This window comes from Nanorana parkeri, unplaced genomic scaffold (assembly GCF_000935625.1).
Source record: "Nanorana parkeri isolate BGI_ZX_2015 unplaced genomic scaffold, ASM93562v1 scaffold233, whole genome shotgun sequence".
Lineage (NCBI taxonomy): Eukaryota > Metazoa > Chordata > Amphibia > Anura > Dicroglossidae > Nanorana > Nanorana parkeri.
In genome coordinates, this window is record NW_017306501.1 from 699,618 (window position 1) to 718,793 (window position 19,176).

The 19,176-nt window shown below is 41.0% G+C and overlaps 1 protein-coding gene across 4 annotated transcripts in view; it reads left to right on the forward strand.

Annotated features, from left to right (window-relative positions):
* CARMIL1 (capping protein regulator and myosin 1 linker 1) overlaps nt 1-19,176 on the forward strand; it is a 263,519-nt gene that overhangs the window by 185,677 nt on the left and 58,666 nt on the right. For all 4 annotated transcript variants that reach the window (XM_018556313.1, XM_018556315.1, XM_018556314.1 and 1 more), the window contains 2 exons: nt 9,583-9,758; nt 17,700-17,787. In XM_018556313.1, the coding sequence (XP_018411815.1) occupies nt 9,583-9,758; nt 17,700-17,787 (264 nt within the window). The remainder of the gene's footprint in view (nt 1-9,582; nt 9,759-17,699; nt 17,788-19,176) is intronic.

Genomic DNA, 19,176 nt, shown 5'->3' on the forward strand with positions numbered 1-19,176 from the left:
CATAGAACGGGGAGGGGATCGATGAACGGAAGTTCGTCGACCTCCTCCCCAGCTCCCCGCGGACACCAAGGACGCCGGTCCCGGGCCCGTAGGAGGGGCAACGGAGCCCGGGAAGCACGGCTGCGGTGTCCGGCGGGGGGGGCGGCCCCTTCTTCGGGACACAGAAGCGATCTGGCGACAGGTAAGTCGCCAGGATCGCTTCTGTTGTAAAGCCGACAGTCGGCTCTACAAGTTTAAACAGAGTCCCGGCGGCAAAAGTCGCCGGGAGTCTGTTTAAACAGCCCCGATGCTGGCGACGTACACTGTACGTCGTCAGTCACGAAGGGGTTAATCAGCATTTAGGTTTGAAATGTCACAAGCATGTCTCAGTTTAGTGAGCAACATTAATTATTTCTCTCTCAGTGGGTTCACTGGAGCTGCATTGCTTCTTTGTCACATGAAGAACTTTACATTACAATTAAATTAAACAATGTTAATGCAAATGAGGTGCTGCATTAAACATACTGCAAATTTAATTTGCCCAGCCTTCAAGTAAACAAATATGTCTGTGATCAAAAAGGAAGGTTTCTAGGAATGGTCTTCATTTCTTAAGAATCCATGTATGAATGTATACCTAAATAAAAGGGGAAAAACATTATATTACCATTATTCAGAACTTCATTTATTTATGATTATGGCACAATTAACATACTCTGTTGTGTGTGACATTAAGGTAAGGTGTTACATGAGTTAATGCAATATAAAACAATTGAAAAAAATCCAGACATTTAATTCAGAATCACTTTGTTGCCACATTCCTCGGGTTTCAAATGGTTTTAAAATGACACCATCACTCCTGCATCCTTATTCTGTTCACGCAAAACAAATGGCAAACGGACTCATCAACTCGTAACTAGCTTTAAAGAAAGGTGCACATGGAAGGGCTTTAAACAGTAAAACAGCAAAAAGTTTCCCAGCACACTCACCAGCCAGCATGCAAAAATAAAACAGATTTGCCTATCCCTAATTGACATGTTTAAGTGGAACTCTAGTTGGAATTTCTTTAAAATATGCTGCTTTGCCAATTTAAAATTAAAAATGCAGCTTCTGTTACAATACTCGCCTTATCCCTTAGTCACAAACAGACTTGCCACTTGTCTTTGGATTAAATGACCACCAGCATTATCCAACTGACTTCCCGTGGGCTCAGGATGTCGTGGGCAGGGGGAGGATTATCATGGATAGTGATGGGCTCGGGCGTGTTCGCAGTTTCCACGTGCCAAGCCCGCCAGGAAGCTGACAGCGCCGCAGCGCCAATCACAGGTACTGAGACATTATCCCGGTCCGCAGCTGCAGAGATCGGGAAATGTCTCAGTGCCTGTGATTGGCGCTGCTGCGCTGTCAGCTTCCTGGCAGCATATGTGAGGGGTGCGAACACGCCCGAGCCCATCACTAATCATGGAGCCTGGACTTTCAGTACTCCTTAACTGAATCCCCACTCCTGGACTAAGTGGCACTCACACAGTGAGGGGGACCGCCTACCGCAGGCAGCTGAGGAAGAAGGACCTGTAAAGTTATACTGAAAAGATTGTAAAGTTATACTGAAAAGATTGTATGAGATTAAGTTTAGATTTACCTTGAATCACTGCAGTAGTATGTACTAATTCCTTCCTTCAGTATATTTTATAAAATGATACAGCAGCTGCAAGTACATTGCCTTTCCTTGAAGTATGTAGAGATGAAAGATATGTCTGTGTATTCTTCTACTGAACTCTTATAAATCCAGCTCAATACTGTAAAAGTCCACTTTTGTCCCTTTTTATAGTCCTATGATCTGTAACTTAATATGTTGGAAGTGGGTGGGTTTTTTTATGTGCTCATTTTTCTTGCAAATTGAATTTTACTGACGCAGTCAGGATTTTTTACACAGGCTGGTTTATAATAATGCCCAGGTCTGCAATGGCAGTGCAATCCTCTGAATGCTAAAACGATTTAGGCTCACAGTGAGTCACACTGGCTCAGAGGACAGGTTATGAGAATAGTCTGCTCGGGACCTACATTGCTCAGATTCTCAAGGTCAGAACCCGCAAGCATATGCTTTATTCCTTGTTTGTGAATGGGTTGCTATATCTATACATCTGCCAAACTTTGCAGCTATTTTTATTATTTCAATAAGATACATTTTTTTCTTTGCAATTTTTTTTGTAATTCTTATTATTACCAAATCAATCAATGTGTAACTGTAAACATCATATAGTGGAAATTAATGGTTGTAATTAGCTCAGGGGTGTGGAATTCCTATCGCCCGAAGCCTGGGACATGCAGTTTTTCTACATTTAGCCCGGCTCCGGACAAGCTGAGCTAAATGTACAGCGGGCAGCCGCCACTCGTTTTTATACAAGTGATCTGAGCAGATCACCTGTATGAAACGAGCAGCGGTGATCCTGTCTGGGTTTTCGGGGTCCCCCGGTCCTCTGGGGGACCCGTGACCATGGCACATGAGCTCACCATATAGCCCGTAGAGCAGACGAAGAACGTCCATTCTTCGTCTGCTCTGTGTGATCACTGAGACCGGAGCGCTGTAATCACAGCACCACCTGTCTCAGCTGTCAGGAACTGCAAAGAATATCTGTTCTGTGTTGGAGGGCATGTTCCATTAAGAGAACCTGTCACCTCCAAAATATCACATAGGGTATTTTAAGCCCTTATGTGATAGGAATAAAATTAAGTGGGGAAAAAAAGTTTTAAAAAATATTAAAAATGAGAAAAAATAAAAAAAGTTGTAAAAAATAATAAAATATATAAACATTTAAAAAAATATAAGTGATAAAGAAAAAAATGAAAACCATCCCGCCATCTGTATGCAAATAAACGCACGCGTAGGACATTGTGTGCGTTGAGTGCTGCCGCCATTCCACTGTGTGCCATATTGTGGTAGCCAGGCAGCAGAACTCTCTTACATGCACAATGTGCATTCAAGGGTAAGTTCACTTTCCCAAATAATATGGGAAAATGGTATTACCTGATCAAATCTGGCCCCCGTCTCTCCCAAACCCCCACCTCCCGGCTATACTTATCTTTCGGCGAACAGTCCTTACCCTCCGCCAGTACAGGTGTACTATCTGTAGTAAGGTGACCATGCTGACCAATGAGAAGCACTATTTAGCACAGTCAAATACAGTTTTGAATAGGGATGCACCGATACAGGGTATTTGGATGAGTACTTGTACTCGCCCAAATGTTTAGATACCTACCGGAACTTTCGGCCAGAGGAAGATTTCCGTAGGTGCCATAGGGGAACATGGAGCCAGCTTCCCGTGCAATCAGGAAGCGGGGCAGCGACTAATGACCCACCTCCCGGTTTCCTGATTTGCAGGAAGCCAGCTCCTTGCTGATTGGCTAAGAAGCCGGCTCGATGCTGTTTGGCCGGGAAGCCGGCTTACCAGCCAATTGGGTCATTACTCGCCGTCCGGTTTCCTGATTGGCGGGGAAGCCGGCTCGATGCTGATTGGCTGGGTAGCCGGTTCCCAGCCAATCACAATCAAGCCATCCAAACAACATGGAGTTGGCTTCCCTGGCAATCAGCAAGCTGGGTAGCATGTCATTACCCCCTGCCCGGCTTCCTGATTGCCCGGGAAACCTGCTCCCTGCCAACGAAAGCATGGGAATCTCGGTATTGCCAAGTACCGAAAGCAAAATATCTGTACTTGTACTCGATACCCAAACACCAGTACTGGTGCATCCCTAGTTTTTTTTTGTATTGGGACAATTAGATTGTCATGAGGGACAAGTAGATTCCACCCCCGCTTTAGCCCTTGGACAAGTAGTTTTTTAAATGTCCACATCCCTGTAGTTATAACATAACATTTTACATTTAAGAGAACTTAATTATTGACAAATGACATATCTCTTATATTGTATTTACAATATATTTCTAAAGGGAAGTATAGTGTATTTTCAGTTAGCATATATTTTGAGTTATTGCAGAATTTACCTGAAAGTATTTTTTTAAATGACTTACACATTTTTACAGGCTTGTTCTTCCTTATTTTTGTTGTGTGTAATAAATATAAAGATTGAAAGCAAGCACGTACTGGTTTGGTGCCATGGGTCGATGGGGTTGATTTACCCCATTTGAAATGCAAATAGGCTGTTTATTTTGCAAAGGAATTTGTACTATGCAAAGGGATTTTCCATGAGCTTAATTAGAGGTGAAGCTCTGCTGACTTGCTTCATCCAATCATGTGCCCGCAAAAATGCTGTTTTTTGTTGTTGTTTTCCTTGCTTGTGATTGGGTATTCTTTGCAAAGTGAATTTTCACTACATTGATTAGGCAAAGGGAGAATTCCCTTGCAAAACGCAAATTGCCTTGCAAAGTGAACAGCCTCTTTTTACCTTTTAGTAAATCAATCCCCAAGTCTCTATTAGCAACTGTTGAGACAAGCTATATGGACCATATAGCGAGTGATTTATTTTTAATGAGTCAGTTGACTCGGCTAAATTGATGATTTGATGTTCACCAGTTTTAACCTTGAATTTTCACCATAGCTACCCACCTGCCATCATACTCTCTTTACTGTTCCCCAGCACATACTACCTGCTGTCAAATCTTCTTTAGTCCTCTCCTGAACATACTGGCCACTGTAAAACCCTCTACAATCCTCCCCACATACAGCCCACTGTGATATCCTCCACACTCCTTTCCACATACATTACCACCATAACTTCACTGAAACGTACGTACGTACGTACATACATACATACATACATACGTACATACATACAATAGCAGAGTATTGGAACTAACACTCGATACAAAGCAACTGCCCAGGTGATTCACACAAATGAAGTAGTATATACCAGGGCTCAAAATTTCAAGTCCTGAGCTACTAGCCAGGCCTCAAGAGTTACCAGTCACCAGTTGCCCCACCTAACCCTTACCCTGGCCCGGCCTTAACTCCGCCCCTAAACACACCCTCTTAAATAATCTTAGGATAATTCTTATCTTATGATAGTTGCCGCTTGTAAACGGCAGATTAGGGATTCCTGCTGCAGGAAAACGCAAGTTCCTGACACAGGAATCCCTAACCACACCTGAAATATACTCTAGGTGTGAATGGGGCCTAATATACACATACACTAAAGGTGTCCATACACCTGCTGATTATCGTACGATAATCGGCAGGTGTATGGGCAGCGTACGACCGCTTCTACTGTAAGGTCGCACGACTTTCGTCTTCCAAGCACGCTGCAAAACCTGCCGAAAATCGTACGATTTTTGGCGGGTTGGTGGCGTGGTTGGAAGACGAATGGCGCCCTCAGCAGGGAGGGCTTGCGATGATCGCAAGTACGATCTGCCTGTCCAAGATGGGCAGATCGTACGAGATTTTAATGACCTTAAAACCATTGCATAAAAGTCGTGCGATGGTTGTAAGGTCTATGGGCAGCTTAAAAAAAACACTAAAATATACTTCTCAACGTTACACCAGCACCACCACCCCCGCACAAATATAATAATAAAATTCCCCCGCACACAAAAAATAATACACTCCCCCCTTATTAACCCCCCATCAGAGCTCTAGCATGTTGGCTTCCACTTGTACTGCTTAAACTGAAGAAGACCTTAAAACCCAACCTCAGAATGACATAGTTTATGTAATCTTTTAAGTTTGCAGTATACTCCATAGACGATGATGCTACATACATATTATCATCTCTGTTTCATGTATAATCTGTGACACTGCAAAACTGCGTTGAAGGATACATTGTTATGTGACTATATATGTCCCCTAATCTAATTAATCACATAGGGATACTACCATTTGGAAAATTACACATTCACATCACATTGAATCTTAACCCTACAACTGTCCCAGGCATTCTTGCTGAGGAGCCCTCTTCAAAGCTATGCAAATAGTCTGCTCTTCATATCAAAGAAAATGAAAGCTTTCAAAATGCCTCATAGCTGAAAAAAAAATGTCAGGCCTATTATTTTTATTTCTACTAGAGGGGATATTAAACGAGTTATTGTCATTGTTTCACCTGCAGGAGACATGATATGAATGTGAACTAGAAGCTGTTTTACATATCTTATGGCCGTTTTATATACTATGTAACTAACATATATTGTAAGATTATAATTTTATTCAAGTGTTATGAGATATGCAAGAGTTGTCAACTGTTCATTTCTTTCTTTTTCTACATCTCAAACCTGACACTAAAAATAACACATTTATTTTATTGAATATTCCCTATTCAGTGCTATAAAAGGGTTGGACAACTGAAGGTGCCAGTTTTGTGTTTAAAAATGGCTCCACATTACTCGCTACTGTAGAATGACAGTTTGTAATTTCCATTGTCAATCATGTGCACAAAGTATAAGATGTCAAACAAAAATCTTTTTTTGTCTATTTCCTCATTCTAGTCTGTTCCTTTCAGTGAATGATGTTATCAGTAGATATATTCAAATGCTATTCTTGTCTGACAATGAACTAACAAACTTTCCTAACTACTCAGGTTAGTTGTTCACCTACTTATGACACATATAATCGTGGACAGAATTTTCCGCATCAGTCTTTCCTGCTCATGCATGGGGGTTTGTTTTTAGTGCCTGCAAGCCAGTTCTGTTATTTTGCAGCTTTGAGGTTTCAACACTGATAACAAATTGAAATCAATAAGTTCTCCTATGTATTCCTAACAGTAACTCCCCCATAACCTTCCTGCTACCTGAGCACTTAGCCTAACCATTAAAAAGAGCTGATAATACTTAACCTTGCCCCTAACACTTAACCTAATGCCTAAGTGAGCCATTTACTCTTAACCCCCCAGCACTTAACTCCTGACTGTTAAGCTGGCCATACCCTGCTTAGATTTTCGAAAAGAACTTTCATACTAAAGATCTTTTGTTTTAATTTCCTATTAGTTGATGGGGTCTAATCAACTATTGATTGAACTATTGTAGTGATGAAAAAACTCAAAGGAGCAGGAACTAATTAAATTCTAATAGTGAATGTGGTTTTGTTCAGAAAAACTCCATTCATTCCAAAATCATATGCTAGAATCAAACAAAATTTCGATTGACATTTGTCAAGTGTCTGATGGCATTATTGAGTAGTAAAGAAAAATCTTTCTTACGAACATTCGTTCAGAAATTTACTAGTGTATGGCCAACTTTAACTGCTCCTCCCAATCGGGACAAATTAACTGGTTCTCTTTTCTGCTACTAATACTTTTCTTTCCTGCACTCCCCCTCTGCCTTGTTTGACTGCCGCAGCCACAAGTAGAAGATCTGTTTTAAACCCCATATCTGTCTGTGCCAGAGCTTGCACAGGGCTAAGGATCATCCCTCACTGTCATGTGACAATGCTTGGGCCTGGCGATTGCTTTTTCCGGTCCCATGCATTGCATAGTGGGAGGGCGGGGTGAAGGTAACATGCTCCCGAAAATGCTTAAGTACCAGGTATTTCCAACTACTCTGCTTGGCAGTAAGGGGAGCATGGGGAAGGTACTTGTTACAGAGGAAGTGGGCTATAAAGAGTACCTGCTTCTTCTTTTTTTCTGAATAGGGATTAAGTAATCCATAAAACATCACTTGATCCATAAACTAAACAGTAAGGTTAACTAATGCTTTCTTCTTTCTTCGCCTTGTCTTAAGCTGGAAGCCTCTGCACTGCATCCTCAAAAAACATGCACTAATGATATTGCAGGCAAAGGAAAGGCTGTGCAATCTGTCAATCCAGATCTTGCTTCAAAAACAGAGCAGATAGTCATAACAGGACAATCACCCACTAAAAGTCAGCATTGACTGCTTAAATTCAAAATAAGCACGTGTCTTGGTTTTAAGAGTAACAAACAGAAATTCACAGGCACATATTTAGTGGAGCTTTTGATCACAGGTGGCCAGCTTACCATTTATTCACAGAGAAAGTCATACAATGCCTTTGGAAAATACATTGCTAAATGCGGACCTTTTAAATATTGCTACTGCAGAGTGTGAACAAGGCCTCCTATGTGAAGGTTCAGTTTTGTGAAGTTCTTCTAGCACTTCCCTGCCCTCACTGCTATTACTGCACCTTTTAAGAAACTGCCATATGTTCACAGGGGAATCCTCTTACTCCAGTGCAAATGCATATAGTAGAAGAGATTTATGGGGAAACTGCATTGGACACAAGCTGTCTACATTATCCTCCATACAGAATTAAACATGATATTTTAGTGAGAGCATATTGCATTTATTTTATCAAAAAATATTTTGATTTATCACATTTATATTTATAAAAATGTTTGATAAAGGTATGTAATTTGATTACTCTGCTCTGCTTTGTACTTCAAAAGATGCAGCCTGTGAGAAGGGATTGCTGTATAGGCTCTAACTAGAAATGTGATTTAGTCACAAGACATAGGGAAGAGTTTTGCAAAATACATTTATGGCATAGAATCTCCCTGTTCTGGCAACTGTCAGGTGAAATGAATGGATGAGGCATTGAAATCACTAAAGAGTTCCACTTCCTATGCACTATAGTGCTTTTAGCAGTGTTGACACCAAACGTGTCAGATTAAGTGCCATTTTATTGGCGTGCCAACACAATTTGCCATAGACACCGATACCCAAATCTGGACCAAGATTTTATACCGAATAAATGAGAGTGCTTGCTACAGAGCAATAATACCGTATATACTCGAGTATAAGCCGAGTTTTTCAGCCCCCCCCTCGGCAATAATGTAAAGTAAAACTTTCAATCACTTAATAAGTCTGCATTAATAAATTCCGGACATATTACAATATATAACAAAAGTATATGTATATATAGAATATATGACTCTTTAATCATTAAAAGTAGTCCTTGAGCTACAGTCCAGTAATTCTCCCTAGGATGAGAGGATGTTATCAGTCTGCTGCAGGCAGGAGAAATCCCTTCCTAAAGCTGACTATACACTAAGCGAATTTCGTCCCTGACCGCTGCTTTCCACCCGATATCCTTCAACTAAAAAAAAATCAAAGGAGCCTGGCGTGAAATTCATTAGCCAAACAACTCCTGATTTAGATGCAGGCAGTGTTCAGGTATTTTGACAACCAGTGGGGCTGATTTTCAAAATACAATAGCTGCAGTGTGAGATTCCTCCATCATGAGAGGTTGCAGCAACAACTAATTTGTGTTAGACATTTGTGAACAAGATCTGCACAGCCACCAAAATGTACATTATTATTTGATCTTTGAGCCAGCATGTCATTCCTGGAAGTATATGCTAATCCTGGATGATACTTGAACAAAGATGGCTCCATGCTTCTAGAGAGAAAGCAGATGAAGATATTGGGGGGGGGGGGGCACTGTGATCTCTGTGAGAGCTAATAAATACTTGTAAGTGTTTCACTTGCATTTTACTTGGCGTTCATACACTTAATACACTTAATAAAATATATGATGCTAGGTCCAATGTAAGACATATTGAAGTCTACTTTACATAAATAATCTTGTTTTTTTGGAGTTTGAAATGTTGGTGTTTATTTGTATCTCCTAGTGGGCAGTCTGATAGACCTGTAAACACCTATACATACGTTGTTTGAGAAATGTTTTAACATCTATTCTTTTTTTTCATCCCTAGCTTCTTCTGGAGTCTATGGTTGATGCAGCAGAGAATCTCTGTCCAAATGTGATGAAGAAAGCGAACATTCGTGAGGATCTTATTCATGCCAGCACTGAGAAGATCTCCATTCCTCGAAACTTTGTAAAGAATGTTATGCTTGAGCAATCTGGAATAGATATTCTGAACAAAATAAGGTAGGATATAGTTTTTAGGCTAAGCACACTGGAACAAAGTAATGTGTATATTGCATTTGAAAGAACTGTGCTAATTGGTAATTGCATCTCATGTGACCACATAACATAACCCTAATCCACTTTTTTAGAAAAACAGCAACACTTTCACCATTTATTTGCAGTTTATTGGACATAACCTTGCATATGTAACATGCATTAGTTTGTTGTTTTTTTCCCCATTTATTTTTACCTAATGATTTAGCCACTTCCTGTCTTCGAGTGGCTCCACTCTCTGGAGGAGCAACAGAGCAGCCCTCAGACAGCAGCATTGTCACCCTGTGGAGAGGGAAGTGTTAGATGCACTTGCTTGACTAACAAATAAATCCGAACTCCAACTAACACTTTTTTAAGCAGTTCCAGCAACAGTTGTTTTATTTTTTTCTCTTTTTTGGATAAAGGTTTCACATAAATGAAAAAGCTAACCATTGTAAGCACCCCTGTCAGTGGTAAAAGGTTTGTCTTAAAGGAGAACTATGGGGTTAAGGCTTTTCCCCATAGTTCTCCTTAAGGTAACGGGAGGACACAAACTAGCGTCCTCCGGTCACCCTAGGCTCAGTATACCGCAAGCTGCAGCTCGCGGTATACTGAGACGCCGCAGTATACCGCGAGCTACTGCTCGCGATATACTAAGACGCTGAAGCGGATCCCGACAATTATGTCTGGATCCGCCCAGCTGCGTGACTGACAGCTGGCTCTGCCTACCTAGAGGCAGAGAAAGCTGTACCCGCCCCCTCCCCCGTCCGTTCCGCCAGTCAGCGCTGGCGGATCAGGGAGGGGGGAATCCAGCCCGTCCCCTGTCACGGCAGAGAGCCGTGACAGGATCGAGAGGTGAACGAGTGCCAGTATGTGTTCGCTCACCTCCCTATCTACTGAGCCGACCTGTGACAGTCTCATTGTCACAGGTCGGCTAGAACTATGAGGTGAGTGAAAAGCACTCAGGGGAGGGGCTGGATTCCCTTCTCCCGACTCCGATCCGCCAGCGCTGACTGGTGGAACGGACGGGGGAGAGGCGGGTACAGCTGGCTCTGCCTCTAGATAGGCAGGGCCAGCTGTCACTCACGCAGCTGGGTGGATCGATGTTGGGATCCGCTCCGGCTGCGGCGTCTCAGTATACCGCGGGCTGTAGCTCGCGGTATACTGAGACTAGGGTGACGGGAGGACGCCAGTTTGTGTCCTCCCTTTACCCTAAGGAGAACTATGGGGAAAAGCCCTGACCCCATAGTTATCCTTTAATAAATTGAGGAACTGTTGAGTATATTTAGAAAATGGTTCTGATGAAACATGAAACACTACAGAAAACAATTTGCTTAGATTGCAATTCTTTTTTTATCCTCATAATCAGTTTTATAGCAGCTATATGGATAATTTAGAAAAGCTTTATCATAAGTTTGTTGGTAGAAAAAAAAAATGCAATTATTGGCATGATGCAGCATTTTCAGGTAGACAGAAAATCCCCAGCTTTGGTGGTTCTTTATACTATCCAGGGTAAAGAATTCACACCTGAATTTGAAGTACGTTTCCAGAAGCACTTCGACACTCAGAATTTCATGTTATTCTGTTGTGCCTATTCACATCTCAGAAATGTCCTGTCGCTCAACATTTAGAAAAAGTGCAATCGCTTCTTTGCGGCATGATCTCATGTTTTTGGCCCCAATAGACTTCAGTGGAAGCACCTGAAAAACACTCATGACAGCCTTCTTCTCCTACTCATAACTATCTTTGCATTGGCTAAAATTAAAAATGCTCAAGCCTGAAAACGTGTACAAACATGAAAAAACAAATAAAATGCACGAAAATGCTTGTTACATGCATTTTTCATGTGCTCCCATTGAGCTCTATGGGACTAAAAACACACTGTAGCAACAAAAGCACCTGCACCTTTTTCAAAATCGGACCCCAAAGAAAATAATGGGATTCCTTCTGTTGTGCATTAACGTGCAACGGCCATATCGCACAGGTAAGAACAGGGACTGAATCTACAATGTGATCCAATAATATGTTTCAGCCTTCCGTTTCTGTATCCACAACTCACCGTGGCACATTTTAATGCACATGCTGCTTTTACATGCTTTGGCCAAATAAAACGAATTTCCTTCTGCAAGTCTAAGTGTGTGGACCATAGGCTATAATGAAGGAATATTAGAAATAAATACATTAAATAAACATTGACTGTACTCCACAGCAGCAACTAAACACAAGCTCCTCCTCTTCATGTAACGGGTCCCTGAAGCCCGTTCTCTTTGGTACTCCTTCCATAGGTTGCACTCTGAATTCATCACATGCAATGCAGGACGAGCAGTCCTGCATTGTAAATGCGGACACAGAGGGTCTGCCCACAACCTTAAGAGTCAGAAACTAGAGGAAAGCACTGGCTGCTGGCAAAGGGAGGAATAAATTAAGTAAAAGTGCTTTTTAATGGTACCATAAGCAAAAAAATTAGCATTTAACCCTTGCAGTGTGGGGTGGTTTTTGCTCTAACTGCCAGCAAATGCATCTGCAGTTCCTAATGGTTGGTTCTTAGTGAAAGCCCTGCTTTTCCCAATATAATGCTTCTACATAGGATGTTACAGGAGGCTTACACAAATACTTGAGGTACTTAATCAGCCTAATTAAAAAAATGTTTACCACATTTTAAAAACAGCACTGCGATTTTACCACCTTTTTAAAGCAGCACTGCGGTAGGGGTTGTTTTTCCAGTTTCTGTTCTAGGATGCTGTTCAGACTGCTGGTGGTGATCTGTTCTGGAACTGCCACTTTTCAATGACAGATGCTGTCCACCACTAGGCCCAAGAGCTTAATGGTTAAGCCTAGGCTTCCAATCCTGCTATGGAATGTTCTAGAAGAACACTTACTCCTAGAGCACTGCATCAAAATGTAAAGTCACTACACTTCCTTTCGGTTTGGTGACAATTTGGACATAGCAAAGAGCTTACCCATTCTTTGCCTGTGAGAAGAAACATTAAGACATTTTGCAGACACATTGTTTACATTAAACTTGTCTGCGGTCTTCACTGATTAACAGCACAGGGAGGTGAGATACAGTTGTGCGAAAAAGTGTTGGCCCCCTTCCTGATTTGTCATTGTTTTGCACGTTTGTCACACTTTAATGTTTCAGATCATCAAACAAATGTAAATATTAGTCAATAACGCAAGTAAACACAACATGCAGTTTTTAAAGGAAGGTTTTTATTATTAAGGGAAAACAAAAATCCAAACTTACACGGCCATGTGTGAAAAAGTGTTTGCCCCCCCTGTTAAAACATAACTTAACTCTGGTTTATCACACCTGAGTTCGATTTCTCTAGCCACACCCAGGCCTGATTACTGCCACACCTGTTCGCAATCAAGAAATCACTTAAATAAGACTTGAATGACAAAGTGAAGTAGACCAAAAGATCCTCAAAAGCTACACATCATTCCGAGATCCAAAGAAATCCAGGAACAAATGAAAAAGAAAGTAATTGAGATCTATCAGTCTGGAAAAGGTTATAAAGCCATTTCCAAAGCTTTGGGACTCCAGGGAACTACAGTGAGAGCCATTATCCACAAATGGCAAAAACATGGAACAGTGGTGAACCTTCCCAGGAGTGGGTGGCCAACCAAAATTACCCCAAGAGCGCAGCGACGACTCATCCAAGAGGTCACAAAAGACCCCACAACAACATCCAAAGAACTGCAGGCCTCACTTGCCTCAGTTCAGGTCAGTGTTCATGACTCCACAATAAGAAAGAGACTGGGCAAAAAGACGAAAATCGCTGCTGAGCAAAAATAGCATAAAAGCTTGTCTCCGTTATGCCAGAAAACATCTTGATGATCCCCAAGACTTTTGGGAAAATACTCTGTGGACTGAAGAGACAAAAGTTGAACCTTGTTGAAGGTGTGTGTCCCATTACATCTGGCATAAGAGTAACACCTCATTTCAGAAAAAGAACATCATACCAAACTTGCTGTGATAAATGGAACCATGAATTCTGCTGTCTACCAAAAAATCCTGAAGGATAATGTGCGGCCATGTGTTCGTGACCTCAAGCTGAAGTGAACTTGGGTTCTGCAGCAGGACAATGATCCAAAACGCACCAGCAAGTCCACCTCTGAATGGCTGAAGAAAAACAAAATGAAGACTTTGGAGTGGCCTAGTCAAAGTCCTGACCTGAATCCTATTGAGATGCTGTAACAGACTCATTGCAAGTTATCGCAAACGCTTGATTGCAGTTCTTGCTGCTAAGGGTGGCCCAACCAGTTATTGGGTTTAGGGGGCAAACACTTTTTCACACAGGGCCATGTGGGTTTGGATTTTGTTTTTTCCCTTAAGTAAACACAACATGCAGTTTTTAAAGGAAGGTTTTTATTATTGTGTTATCTTTGACTAATATTTAAATTTGTTTCATAATCTGAAACATTAAAGTGTAACAAACGTTCAAAACAATGAAAAATCAGGAAGGGGGCCAACACTTTTTCACACAGCTGTACATGTCTGCAGAAAGGGATTGAGAACAAGGCAGGGAATCCAGTGATTTATATGGGGCAGTGTAGTATCGAAATCAGCAATAAGGGCTCCTGGTACTGAGAACATAGAATCGGGTATATGAAACAGATGTTTTTTATGTTGTAAGAAACCCTGTTTAATAGTATGTTCTCCCTATGTGATAATGTTAATTGGCCCTGACTGCAGACAGTATGAATGTAAACAATGCACAGTCTGGGCCTGTGATGACAGCTCTCAGAGCACACGAAAAGAAGGGACCAATAAAAGGTTAGATTTTGAAGAAATATTTGGAGTGATCAGATATTTAAAACAGTTAAAGTTTTTTTAAACTGCAGTTATCATTTAAAGTGAAAAAAGCTGCTTGCACAGTAGACATACATGTACTGTATGTAGACCTGGCACACTACATAGCCAGTCATAGGTAATAGGCAGCACTGTTAATTCCAGTTTGTTTTGTGGCTTTAGGTGTCATGTGCCTGCTCCTGCTCGTAGACAATAATTCAGCATTAACACACTGCTAATTGATTGTACAAGCTCTGAGCAGACACCTGCCTGTAATGTAATTGGAGGGCAGTACTAGGAATCATTCCTGAGAACAAATGGCTGGAGTGGTTTGCTCAGATGTGAAGGGGCCTGTTACCATAGCCATTTTTGCTCAGCTCTTGAAAAATCATCTCATGTCTAGGGGTACTTTTTAGCCTATGTTGGCTTGTAGCATCTGCTCATTAATTGCCTCCATTGGTGATCCCTGTCTTCAAGATTTTTTTTTTTTAATTTAATAACCAGAATTCATTGTTGAATTGTGCTTTTTTTATTTTTTTTATTATTATAATAAGTTAAGGCTTTGTGTCAGCTATGTGCCATTGCTATACGTTCTCTCAAGCATTCATCGGTAAATGTAAACCACTGTGAATAAAAATAAAATTGGGGCTGATATTTTTCAGTGAGGCATTAGTCAGTTTTTTTTTTTCGAGTGAGTGCACTCACAAAGGATATGAATATTTCATAATTCTTAAAGTGTCACATCAGAAATAATAAGATAAGATGTGAGGCTTTTTATGTGCCTTTTCCATCTCTGCCTCCAATGATAACATGGAGCTTATGGGTGCTTTGATGCTGATTAAAGGTTCAATCTAGAACAGCTGACCTGAAAATCGAGGCTTTAGTAACCTGCTTTTCCTAAACACCCTTCACTCAAGATCTCTGCGCTGTTTGCTTTCTTTCACATTAGCTGGAATCTAATGTTTCTGCACGTGTATGATATAAATTAAATATTTCACAAGTGTCAACTAAATCTTAAAAGGATCATGTGCATGTCAATCTTCCTGGAAGAGGAAACATTATATCATGTATGTAAATGGACTTAATGACTTTTTTCAATGCAGCCGGTAACACTTTTGACATATTGTGGCAGCAGTACAAGAAGCTCAGCCACAACTAGGAAACGTATAGAGATCCTAGCAAAGCAGACTTTCCAAAAGTATTCAGTTGTACAGCAGAATTCTGAGGACAGTAGTGCCTACTATATGCAGTCAATGGTTCTAAGCATACAAGTGGCAGATATAGGCATACAATACAACTGCATACAATAAACTATCCAGTTATGATACCAGTTTAAAGGAGTTGTAAAGTCCCGGCTTACGCTAGCCTGTTATAACATCAGCATTGAAATAGGAATACATGCTGTAGTTGTTTTTGATAATACAATCAAAGCTTACTTGAAAAAATCGTGCTTTGCTTCTCTTTCCCTGCTGCTTGTCGTGACGCAATCTCAATTTCTCAAGACTACATATCCCATAATGCATTGCTCAGATACTCCCAAGCAATGATGATGTTGCATAGAACTTATAGGAGATTTAATATAGAAATACATATTTGTTTTCCGTTTTTGACCATAGAAACCCTTTAAACATTCTTGCTGTGCTAAATATAAGAGCGAAGATGTGAACTGGATTTAAAGCATACCTAAACCCAGAAACAAAATTGAATATATTGCAATTTACTAGTCCTTAGATGTGGTGGCCCCATTTGTTTTACTTCAAGTTTTTTTTTTTTTGTAGGATAGTCTTTCATGGAGAAGGCAGTTTTAGCAGACTAAGAGACAAACGAAAGCCCAAATCTAGCTAACACTTTTTAGGTTGTTACAGCAACAACCTAAACAACAAACTGGACAAAATGTTTAAACCATATAAAAGCTGACAGTTGTAAGCCCCTTTGGCAGTGTTATGTGGTTTGTCCATGTCTGTAACTGCGACTTCTGCTTGACGGTTTGGTCAGTTAAAGCTGAATTCTAGGCACAAAAACTTTAATATAAAATATATTCCTTGTTCCTCAACAGCCACACAAGACATAAGTAAGGATGCACCGATACCATTTTTTTCAAGACCAAGTATGAGTACCAATACTTTTCCTTAAGTACTCACCGATACCAATAACCAATACTTTTTTTTATGTCATGTGACAGTTTTTCTAAAACAATACAGACTATTGATTTTAGGACAGTGGTAGATCGTCAGGGCCCAGTCGTAGCTGCAAATGCTGTGCTCCTGGTAGTTCTGCTACTGACTCCAGGCTGTAGTGGGACTACAAATCTCAGCAATAAATTACACAGCATTGCAGAATACCACCAGCTATAGAGGACTACACATCCCAGCGATACATTATACAGTAATGCAGAATAATATGAAGCTACATACTGTGTTGCTCACAGGGCTGTGCGCTGACTCACCAGGGCTGTGCGCGGTCTCACCTGGACTGTGTGGTTCTCACCAGATGTGCAGCCCTGGTGAGACCCACATGAGTGCTCGTGAAAATGCCCAGTATCAGCAGCGATACCAGAACTGGTATTGGGGCATCCCTAGATATAAGGCTTCATGTGAGTTTAGGGATTCCTGCGGCAAGAACCTATGAATTCCTTTGGCAGGAATCCCATATGTGCTGTTGAAAAGCAGCCACTTCGCCATTTAAGTTAATGATCAGGGGGACAGCAGCTGCATTTGAAAGCAGTAGGCCACTGGCACTCCGCATGTGGTTAGGAATAGATCTATATCCCTGCATGCAAGATATATTGTGTCCTGGGATAGTGATCTATTCACAACTGCATTTAATTGTATCACAATCCCCTTTAAATGAAGTGGGAAAAATAACAGATCTACTTGCAGGATCAACAGGTAACAAAACTGTTTTACAGAGAGACTTGGAAAAATAAAAATGTACTACTATTGACAGTCTGCACCATATATGTAACTTTTGATTTTGCCCATAGCTCCACTAATTCTAGTTGTCGGCTTGGATGATTTGCAGATCACATCCATTCCATGGGTGGATCAATATTGTATTTATTCATGTTTACTCCTAATGTTTGGAGAAATGAGTTCCCTTAACACCTGAAATAAGATATATCTCTTTTCTTACAGTGAAGTTAAACTTACCGTAGCATCCTTCCTATCTGACCGAATAGTTGATGAAATTTTAGATGCTCTTTCTAGCAGCCATCACAAACTGGTAAGTAAAACTCTATGATGCAGTTGTCTATTTACAGTGAAAGCTTAACCATGTTATTTATGATGGAGTGAAGTACTTTTCCTATACTATCAATAGTTTTATATAGTGAAAACCTTTTACACAGTAGTTTATCAAACACAGCGCATAGAATCTGGAGCAGTTGCTCATAGTAACCAATAAGCTTCTAGCTTTTATTTTCAAAGCTTAACTGACGAGAGAAGCTGATTGATTATCATGGGCAACTGCTCCAGATTCTGTTTTCTCCAGTTTTGATAAATTCTCCCCATTTCACATCACTGCCTGCACCAGAGGAATTTGTAATATAATGTCTGTAGGACCACATTGGTCAGATTTGATTTAACCTGTCAGTGTAGATTTCTAACAGCGGTTTTCAAAGATTGGAGCAACAGGACACAATGGTTTGAGTGCTTATGCTGATGGCCACAAGTGACCAGTGGGCATGCAGCATCGGCTTTGGTTTGGTGCCATCAGTTCCAGCAAACTGTCTGCAATATTTAATGATACATATTCAACATAGTTATGATCAGGCCTACAAATTACCAGGTTTACAGGTCAGAGATGTGGTTAATGCACTGACAGCTGTGGCAGCATTCACAAAAATGTTCATAAATGTATGCAAGCTGATATAGGAAACCTGTCAATAGGTTGCCATTGATTACATGTCCCTCTAAAAATGACAGTTGCCTTGCTATCATACTGGCCCTCTTCCTTTAATTAGTTATATTATTGGCCTTGTACATGTAAGCACTGCTCCTATCCTGCACTGTCCTAGGTGCTGCTACCATTATAAACCCCTGCATTTGCAGCAAGAGTGTTTTTATAATCACATGCAAAGTGTTTTGTAGTAGTTATTATTGTTATTATCATTATTATACAGGATTTGTATAGCTCCAACAGTTTGCACAGCGCCTTAAAAAATGGAGGGAGACGGTACAGTTACAATATGCAATATGAGGTTACTAATGTAACCTCAAATGCGTACATGCAGGGCCGATTTAAGGTCCCCACACACCTTACGATAATCGTACCATAATCACGGGAAATCCCGCGATCGTACGATTATCGTAAGGTGTGTGGAAGCCGTGCGACCTCTACTACTGTAAGGTCGCACGACTTTTAACTTACTGACATGTTCGAAAACCCGCCGAGCATCGTACGATGTTCGGCGGGTTTGTGGCATGTCCGTACGATAAAAGCCGTACGGGCTTTGCGATGGTTGTAAGGTGTGTGCCCAGCCTTAGACAGGAGCCAATTAACCTCCCAGCATGTCTTTGAAGTGTCAATCCGGAAACCGGAGCATCTGGAGGACACCAATGCAGGCACAGGGAGACTATGCAAACTCTATTTATATAGCATCCTGGTTGGGAT